This window comes from Pleurodeles waltl, chromosome 11 (genome assembly GCF_031143425.1).
Source record: "Pleurodeles waltl isolate 20211129_DDA chromosome 11, aPleWal1.hap1.20221129, whole genome shotgun sequence".
Taxonomy (NCBI): Eukaryota; Metazoa; Chordata; class Amphibia; order Caudata; family Salamandridae; genus Pleurodeles; species Pleurodeles waltl.
The window spans coordinates 720,553,290-720,563,031 of NC_090450.1; the positions used below are offsets into that span (position 1 = coordinate 720,553,290).

The 9,742-nt window shown below is 43.3% G+C and overlaps 1 protein-coding gene across 2 annotated transcripts in view; it reads right to left on the bottom strand.

The window, feature by feature from the left end:
• CNNM3 (cyclin and CBS domain divalent metal cation transport mediator 3) overlaps window positions 1-8,520 on the bottom strand; it is a 154,791-nt gene extending 146,271 nt beyond the window's left edge. For both annotated transcript variants that reach the window (XM_069214400.1, XM_069214401.1), the window contains exon 1: window positions 7,146-8,520. In XM_069214400.1, coding sequence (XP_069070501.1) covers window positions 7,146-8,472 — 1,327 coding nt within the window. In that variant the 5' untranslated portion in view covers window positions 8,473-8,520. The remainder of the gene's footprint in view (window positions 1-7,145) is intronic.
• Window positions 8,521-9,742: the final 1,222 nt, after the last annotated feature.

Consider the following 9,742-nt stretch of genomic DNA (forward strand, 5'->3'; position numbering starts at 1 on the left):
ATTTTTATGACAATATGCCAAAGTATCTTAGAGTGTACAGAAGTATGGTGAGAATGGACAGAAGGAGACCTGTCCCTTACAGAAGCCACCCTAACAGCTTGGCTAACAGAAACATCACTACCAGTATGGTGAGAATAAATGCTTTTGCTATGATGTGAGACAACACTATTTATATGGTGTGGCTCATCATCATTACCAACTATGCTAGACTGTCTAGTAATGGGCAGGCTAGGAAGTTTCTTTCCTGAATCTTTTCCTGGGGGAGTCCCTGGATTAGATTGAGAACCATTAGCTACTTTTTCAACAGATTGGGCACTTATGGCCTTATCCTGTACTCTAAGCATGTTAATTAACAGTTCTAAGGAAGGATTCTTCCCTACACTCAAACCTCTCTCTATGCAGAGACTCCTTGCTCCTTTCCAGCTAAGGTGATCATATGCAAGTTTGGACAGATCAACATTTTGGCCTGTGCCAGACATTTTTAGAGAGAGTTAAAGTGATAGAAAAAGATAAAAAGTTTGTCAGAGCTTTTAGAAAGACAGAGAAAAAAAACTTTTGAAACTTTTTAGAAAGTTAGAAGTACTTTTCAGCACTTAGAAAAGAGTGAAAAGAGGGAATGCAAAACTTTTTGGCTATGTGTATATACACTGACCTTGTTTTGTATATTTTTCTCTTATGAAAAGTACAATGACAAGAGTGGTAAGTTGTCTCAAAGCACTTATCCCGTCGCTGCTTCCAATGTAGGAGGCTGGACTGGCTTGTAGTGAGTACCAAGGGGTACTTGCACCTTGCACCAGGCCCAGTTATCCCTTATTAGTGTATAGGGTGTCTAGCAGCTTAGGCTGATAGATAATGGTAGCTTAGCAGAGCAGCTTAGGCTGAACTAGGAGACGTGTGAAGCTACTACAGTACCACCTAGTGTCATATGCACAATATCATAAGAAAACACAATACACAGTTATACTAAAAATAAAGGTACTTTATTTTTATGACAATATGCCGAAGTATCTTAGAGTGTACCCTCAGTGAGAGGATAGGAAATATACACAAGATATATATACACAATAGCAAAAATATGCAGTATAGTCTTAGAAAACAGTGCAAACAATGTATAGTTACAATAGGATGCAATGGGGGAAACATAGGGATAGGGGCAACACAAACCATATACTCCAAAAGTGGAATGCGAACCACGAATGGACCCCAAACCTATGTGACCTTGTAGAGGGTCGCTGGAACTATTAGAAAATAGTGAGAGTTAGAAAAATAACCCTCCCCAAGACCCTGAAAAGTGAGTGCAAAGTGCACTAAAGTTCCCCTAAGGACAAAGTAGTCGTGTTAGAGGAATAATGCAGGAAAGACACAAACCAACAATGCAACAACTGTGGATTTCCAATCTAGGGTACCTGTGGAACAAGGGGACCAAGTCCAAAAGTCACAAGCAAGTCGGAGATGGGCAGATGCCCAGGAAATGCCAGCTGCGGGTGTAAAAAAAAAGCTTCTACTGGACAGAAGAAGCTGAGGTTTCTGCAGGAACGAAAAGGGCTAGAGACTTCCCCTTTGGTGGACGGATCCCTCTCGCCGTGGAGAGTCGTGCAGAAGTGTTTTCCCGCCGAAAGAACGCCAACTAGCCTTGCTAGCTGCAAATCGTGCGGTTAGCGTTTTTGGACGCTGCTGGGGCCCAGGAGGGACCAGGAGGTCGCAAATTGGACCAGCAGAGAGAGGGGACGTCGAGCAAGACAAGGAGCCCTCTCTGAAGAAGGTAGCACCCGGAGAAGTGCCAGAAACAGGCACTACGAGGATGCGTGAAACGGTGCTCACCCGAAGTCGCACAAAGGAGTCCCACGTCGCCGGAGACCAACTTAGAAAGTCGTGCAATGCAGGTTAGAGTGCCGTGGACCCAGGCTGGACTGTGCACAAAGGATTTCTGCCGGAAGTGCACGGAGGCCGGAGTAGCTGCAAAAGTCGCGGTACTGTTGCTGTGGAAGTTATGGAAGAATTCTTCTACCTTAGAAAATGGGTTAGTGCTAAAGAAAATTTAGAGTAACATTCTTACTTTTGATTTCTCCAATGTGAGTGTGAGCTAATGATGTTCATGTCATGCGGATTCTGCAGTTTTGCTAAATGTTTTAATTGTATAAATACCCATAGTTTTGGAAGCTTGCGGGTGACTTCTCATTTTACTCCCTAGAATATCAATTTTTCTTAAGACTTTTCTTCTCCCTTAGGACGCAGTCAATCCTCTTTGTGAGTCTGACACTTAAATACTTAGAGGGGTATTTCCATTTAATTAGGATTTAAATATTCTTGATTTTATAATTTTGTATCTGAGCCTTCATGGCATTTACTACATTTATCTGTACTTGTATATTAAGATTTCTGTAATAAATCTCTAAACTTGTTTTTGATCTCAAACTCAGATATTGAGTGGTACCAGTTACTATTTGATTTTATTCTCAAACTGGAGCCAAACCGGCAAATGTATATTTAGGAGTGTCTGAATTACTAGGGTTCAATGAATTAGTGGGGTTTGGTTCCCACATGAGTTGAACATCATCTGCTCCCCTGTACCTAAGACCCACACAGCCCTAAGAGAACGAAAGCAGACTGCAAAATGCCTGCGTACATTGAAGTAATGTGTACAGTAACCTGGATCAAAGCTAGGGAAACAAACCACAAGTACTTTCAAGAACCAAACTTTATGATCTTGCAGTCGCCACCACCATCCTTGAATCAATTCTTGTTCGGCCAACCAACCTCCTGTTGAAGCCCATCTGCAACAAAACAGCAGCAGAACTAAACAGCCCATTGGCATGATTCACATGTGTAATTACCCATTCCATATTGTATTACAGTAATTTGACCAGTGAACTAATCTCTTAGCTATTCCTCAAAGTGAAATGCTTTGTCATTAAAGTGAAGCCGATTCACATGTATGAGAATACACAAAGACAGAAAAACCCAGCATTCATCGCCCTTCCAAAAGCATTCTCCTTCCCGAAACTGCTCTTTTAAGCGCCCATTCAAACCCCCACTCAGCAATTCCACTCCAGAAGAGTCAGCCGCACTCCAATTCTAATACTTCAGAGCATTCTTCCAGGCATATTACTTGTAATGTGCCCCACACTCCTGAATATGACGTGATCACATATATCACAACACATCCCATTACCATAAACTCCAGAGCTTATAAATCCTGAAGACAATCAAATATGAATGTGGCCAGGTAATCTCGGAATAATCCCTTTCTCTCACCCATGTGACCCCATCCATTACCGATCACATCAAAGCTGAACATTTGAGACTGCATGAGTCTCAAATGCAAGTTCCATATCTGCCGTCATCACAGACCGTAGCAGAAAAACTGATTGGGAGGCAGGATTTGCCTTAAATGCAACAACTCCTAAACTACTGAGAAGGAATTTCTTACAGCCGTCACTTGGCAGCGAAAGAGATTTATGGTTTCCTTGATATCAACACTGAGCAACTCCCCTCCATTGTGATCAGATTTTCTGAGACTAACTTTAAACCTTCCTTTGTGACAGTAAGGACTCTACTATGGACCATGACTTTCATAAAGCATTGCCATGTACAGATGCTCTAAAACTGGATTTTTCAGGCAACTTTTTAAACACATGATCCAATTCTAAAACGGGATGAAATGTTAACATTTAGAGACACCAGACAATTAGTTAAAAGCATTAGTAAAACCTACACATCAAACCTTAATATGCTAACGCATGCCGACGCCACCATTCATCGCTGCACACAGACTACCTGTGCCAGGTCTCTGTGCAACCCGGCTCGGTCTGCACCTCCAATGTTTGGAACCCGTTTTTATTCCACACAAGCTAGCGCTGATGTTACTGCTGATTTCCCTAACGTGAGTACCCAGCGCTAGTGCCATGCGGCACCACAAGACTGGGGAACAGACATTTGAGGCACAGAAAAAGGCATACTGCAGAGACAAGGCACTTTTAGTTTGTGCGCCTTTTTGTCTGCCTGTGTTTCCATATGATCCAATAGATTTCCATTTATTTTTTGTCTACATTTGTCTAGTGTGGTGTCATTGTATTTTTGTTTACAGCTTTCTCCAAGCAACCAATGAAACCCTACCAACCCCGCATATTTTTGAAACGTAGTGACACAAGAGAATCAAAGATGATGTGACTTGCACACATTGTGCAAATTCACCTCGAAAATATTACCATGCAAATGCACATTATTGGTCAAAAGTACTATTCCCTCACATTTATCCACGTGTATTCAAGGGAATTTACTGTTAACTCAAAATGTTGTAGACTCCTGCATTCACAACAAGATCCCACAGATCCCTGGCTGAGGGTATGAAACATGACAGAACCAGGCTAGTATTTAGCCTCAACAGACACTCAGTCATCAGTACAAACACCAGACATGTTTCACAAGAATACCAGTGTAACCCAAGGAGGCATTATTTTCGAAGATTGCACTAGTTTTCTGCCCAGAATTTCTTGATGTTGTCAAATTGGGCCTATAAAAAAAAAAAAAAAAATTTACAACACTTGTGTTCAGTCAAAAACTAAAATGTTCATACAATGGAAAAATTCCCATTGTTCTGCATTCTTAGACTGCCAATACAAATGTTACTTCACATGTGTGGGCGAGTATATCATGTAGTGGACAAGAGGCAATAACGAAAACAATGTAAAGAATGCATTGACTTCGTATGGTCACAATTTCGGTTGGCTCCTCTTTTGTGTGACGTGCACTAGAAAGCATTAGGGATACGGTTTATAATCCGAAGAAGTTTGGCAGATTTGGCAAATCATAAAGTTTTAAGAACATACAATTGAGGAAACTGTTTTATATGGTCATCATTTGGCATTTCCAGGGCATTGCGAATATCAAGAAGTGACGAGATACACCTACATCACAACTCCCAGGACTCCTCTTGGTATCTAGTTTTCAAAAACATCTGGAGATGGCAGATCCTCTAGGTCCTGGCAGACCGAAGGCTCTAATCCTGCAGCATTAGTCCATAGCAAATTGCTCACATTGTTACTCCTCAGAATGCCACATAGGTTTAAGGCTTTGGTTGCACTCTGTCCCATACATTTTGTCCATAAACAAATAAGAGGTGTGTTTCAGAGACATATGGGGAGGCAGGATGCGAGGGATTTTACAACAGTCTGCAAATACCAGAGTATCATGGGATATTAAATTGAGGAAACTAATTTCTATCCATAGTTTGAAGCATGTAAAACATTCTTGGAAACAAAATGGCGGGGTACACAGAAGCCACAACTGTCAGGACTCACCTAGGGAGCTAGTTACTGCAGAGCATCTTACCATCAATATGCAACTTTATTTAGGAGCTTCTACTAAAGATATACTTATGATACTCCAAATCCAACTCCCTCCAATCATAGCTGCCTATACTGAACCCTCAAAAAACGGAATTTCTTCTCTTTGCCATGTCATCGAGACATCCCGGGTTTCCTCTTTCCCCAATACGAACTCCTGATTTCTCTCCAACTATAAGTCCTCTGGGTTCAACCTGGGTGAAAAGAGACTTCTACTGCACCACGTAAAAAAAACAGCGCTGCATCTGCTGCAAGCTTTCAGGTGACTAAGCTTGTGTTCCCTCTCGATTGAATTGTGGCAATACCCTCCTGAAAGAACCAACCAAGACTTGTCTCAGTCTTCTTACAGTTGCAGACCACTATGCAACTTGGACCAGGTGTTTTACCACATTGTGCTCATCTTTGTATTTTTTTTAACTGGTTTCTTTGGCTAGCAGGAATATTCTTAACGCCACCTGCTTGGTCCACAAGACTCTTGTCTCTATGTATACTAATAGCCAACACCACCTTCTGAGAAGTCATGACCTATGTCTGTAGTCTTCACTTTTCAGAAACAATCCAGGCTGAGATAACTGTTTAGGTGTGGCTCCCAAAGTCAAACTTTCTCCCTAACGAACTTCAAGAGAATGCCTCACTTCTGAACTTTAACAGAGACCGAAACAGCTCATGTCACCTCTCTGCCAAATGTATCTGTTTTGCTAGGACTGCGCAACATTGCTCTATACGTTCCCTGCAGCATTTGCCTTTCCGACCACAGCCAATTAGGTTTATTTGCTACCTTTGTGTTTCTGGTGAATCCTTTCTCTGGGCACCTGGTCTCTGAATAGCCTGCCAAGATGTTTTGTTTAACTTCATTGAGTCCCCTACACATTACTCTTTGATTTTATTACGGTCTTAGTCCATGTTCTCGTGTTGATACCAAATGTTGTTTGTTCCAATCCCTCCTTAATGATTGGAGTCATTTATGAAATCCACACTAAGAGAAGACAAACTATTTTACTGTCCTGCATGTTCTTAATGTTGAAGGGAGTCATGTTCACAATGAGTTTATACAAGGTATTTCAGCCTTTTCTTGTGTCTTTACCTTGCCTAATCTTCTTAGCATTGCTCAAAACAAACAAGGCACTAGTTTAAATAATAGTATTGCCCGACCCACCATCACTGGGCTATAAACTGAACCTTAAATATGTGTGCCAAGGAACAAAAGTACCCTACAGAAAAAAGCACTACGCGAGAGTTACACACAGAAGCATGCATGAGTTTAATTAGGTATACTGCTAATACCATAAACAATTTACCAATTAGGCAAACACGCTTTTCTTTCTGTAAGCAGGTTAAAACCGGAGTAATAGGACTTAATTCTGCAAACAATGTTGGCATGTAGGGCTGTTAACACCTTCTGTGCCTCTCTAAACATACAGTACTGACAGCAGAATACACTTCAATTCACTTCACATTATGCATGAAAACAAAAGAAAATCTAAAAACAGCCTACTATAAATACTAGCCAGTGTCTAGTTGGTTCTCAATACTTCAAAGCGACAAAAAGTACAGGTGGCAAAGCTAGCATACATTTTCCTTGTAAACAGCAAAAAAAGTATGTATTATTATTGTCATTATTTTGCGTCTTGGGACAGAGGAAAAAAAGGGGTGGCTAGAAGTATTGTGCAGGAACAGAAACTAGAGCTCGCAAACACTCTGAAACTGATTGGCAGACAATAGCGAAGGTACAGTAAGAACTAAATACCATCCAGTGCCCTTAAATTCCAAACCATGCTATTTAAGCAAGTTAGGCCTCACCTCTCTTGAACTCCTCCAACACGGCATCGAGCTTAGTGTCATTAAAGACGAAGTGCAGTGGGTGATTGTAGAACTTTGTGATGGTGCTGAGGGGCGTGCAGTCATCGGGGTCCACCAATCCTAAGTCTTTGACATAGAGGATGTCCACAATGTTGGACCGCTCCTCCTCATAGACAGGGATGCGAGTGTAGCCGCTCTGCATGATCTGTGACATGGTACTGAAGTCAAGCACTGCACCCGCACTCAGCATGAAGCAGTCTCGAACCGGCGTCAGGATGTCCTCCACAGTCTTATTCCTCAGAGCACCCTTACTGAACTCCTCTTTCACAAACTCGTTATAAGGATCACCATTGCGCATCATGTCCACCACTTTCTCTCGCAGCAGACACCTACTGATATCGTGACGGAAAGCCAGATCCAGCAGCTTGCCAAGCGGGAAAGAAAGAGGAAAAGTAACTGCCATACACAAGTGTGTCAGCCAGAGAGAGCGGGCGCCCAGCACCAGGCCCCAGCGTGAAGCGAGAGCAGCTGGAGCCAGCTCGCCTGCCAACATAAGGCAGCCCGCAGCCAAAAAGATGGCAGGAGCTGGTAATCCCAAAGCCAGGTACAGCAGGACAGCAGCCGCTGCGTTGGCCACCGCTGCCGGGATCACAGTTGCCACGAGGGCCACAGTGCCACATCGTCGCAGTCGCTCAAGGCGCTTTGCATTGCGGCGTTCTGTTTGAGAACCACATTCGCGCAGCACATGCAGTTCTACAGGGTCCAAGCTTAAGGAGCTAAGCTGCAAGCCGCGTGCAAGACCCGAGAGCACCACTGCCAGAGCTGCCAGGATACCTAGGAGCCAGGGTGGACAACTTGGAGTCACCTTCCCATCAACTACCACCACAGCATCAGCGAAGGTATCCCAGGGCTGGTCCGAAGCCGTCCTTGTGCAAAGGTGATATAGCCCTGCAGGAGACCCCTCTGGGACAGTCACTGTCACCAGACCCCAATGCCCTCCCCATTCCTGAGGTTCCAGCTGCAGTGGCCCCTCACCTTGGGGCCCCAGTCCACGGCAAGCTGTTCCAACACCACCTCCTGAGAAACCCAGCCAGGCCCAAGACGCATTAAGTAGTCCCACTCCATTAAGGCGAAGGCTGAAAGAGCGCCCAGGGGGTACGCGGATGACACCCCCGTTAAAGGATGCACTTTTGAGATCCTCGAGTTGCAAACCCATCAGCGCGGGGGGCGGGGCCTGCGCCGCGGGGCCCGCCGGGAGCAGTGCAAGCACCAGCAACCTCCAGCTCCACTCTCCAGACGCCATCTTAGTCCGGCCGCTCAACACCATGTTAGGAGGAGCAAAGCTGCAAACACGCCCCGCACAGCCATTCACCTCCCATTGGTCCGAGAGGGAAAGAGAACCACCAATAAGGAGAGAGGTGAAGGATTAATAAACTCGTCAAGACGCTAAAAAGAAAACAGACTATAAATGGTAGGCTCGGTAATTCTTATTTTAGCGGTATGTTATACGTCACGTGTCTCCGTAACAAATATAGTCTCTCCTAAAAATGAAATGTAGAAATTGTGTGTGGGTATAAGACTTCATAAAATAAGCAATTCTACAAAGCTGTGATATAGCAATTGGGTTCTGAGCCTTGTTATTTTTTAAATAACCTTTTGCGAGATGATCCTCAATATATTGCTGCTTCTTTTCTTTTTTGTGAAACTTTAATTATTCATAGAGAGACAGCCATTTCAAGATGGCGGGAATGCGCGTTTGAACCGTTATGGTTCTATTATTTCCAGTACTCCGTCCAGCTGGTTACCGGAACGTAGTCCTGTAAACAAGAGCTTGTGGGAGTGTCTTTTATCATACGTTTATTTAACATCTAGAGCTGAACTTGCTTGCAGTGAGCATTGCTCAGTTTGCTGTTTTACTTTATTATGGTTTTGCTGTTAAGTTAGCAAATGTGATCTTTGTTGAAGAATACACCACTATAGGAACCAATGTTTAGTACGTTTATTTGAAGCCAACTAAAGCATGAGCCTCTACCTTGCCTGCTGACTATCAATTGTCACCTTTCCCAATCTCACCCCCAACATTCTATGTACCCATACTGTGACATCGTGGTTACTGTAACCCCACTAGTTGGACCCGACATTACCCCTATTATATAACATAGAACATTATGTTTCTGGCAGCTAAGTTCTTGTTATTTACGCTTGGTGTTTATTAGGCACTAGTCATTTTATTCCAATGATACATTTTGATATAGCAATAGCTATTGCAAGATATATTAATTTGACAAAGAATGTATCTGTAATAGCTGAGGGATTAGAGTGTTAGCATTGTAATCGTAGAGTCCTGCGTAATGGAATGTACTGATGGGCTGAAACTTGGAAGAGACACGGAGGAGTGCCAGTTGTGTCTGTGGCACGTTTGAACCAGGATCTTTCTAGTAAAACATACACAACTTCTACGAGTTCCTGTTACATGTTTACATATTTGACAAAGAGTTAAGTGATCCTGGCAAGCAGGGCAGAAGTCGGGGGTACACATGGGTGGACGGTGTCCAACCACTATTTTCACAGGGTGAACGCCGTCCACCCTGCCAAGA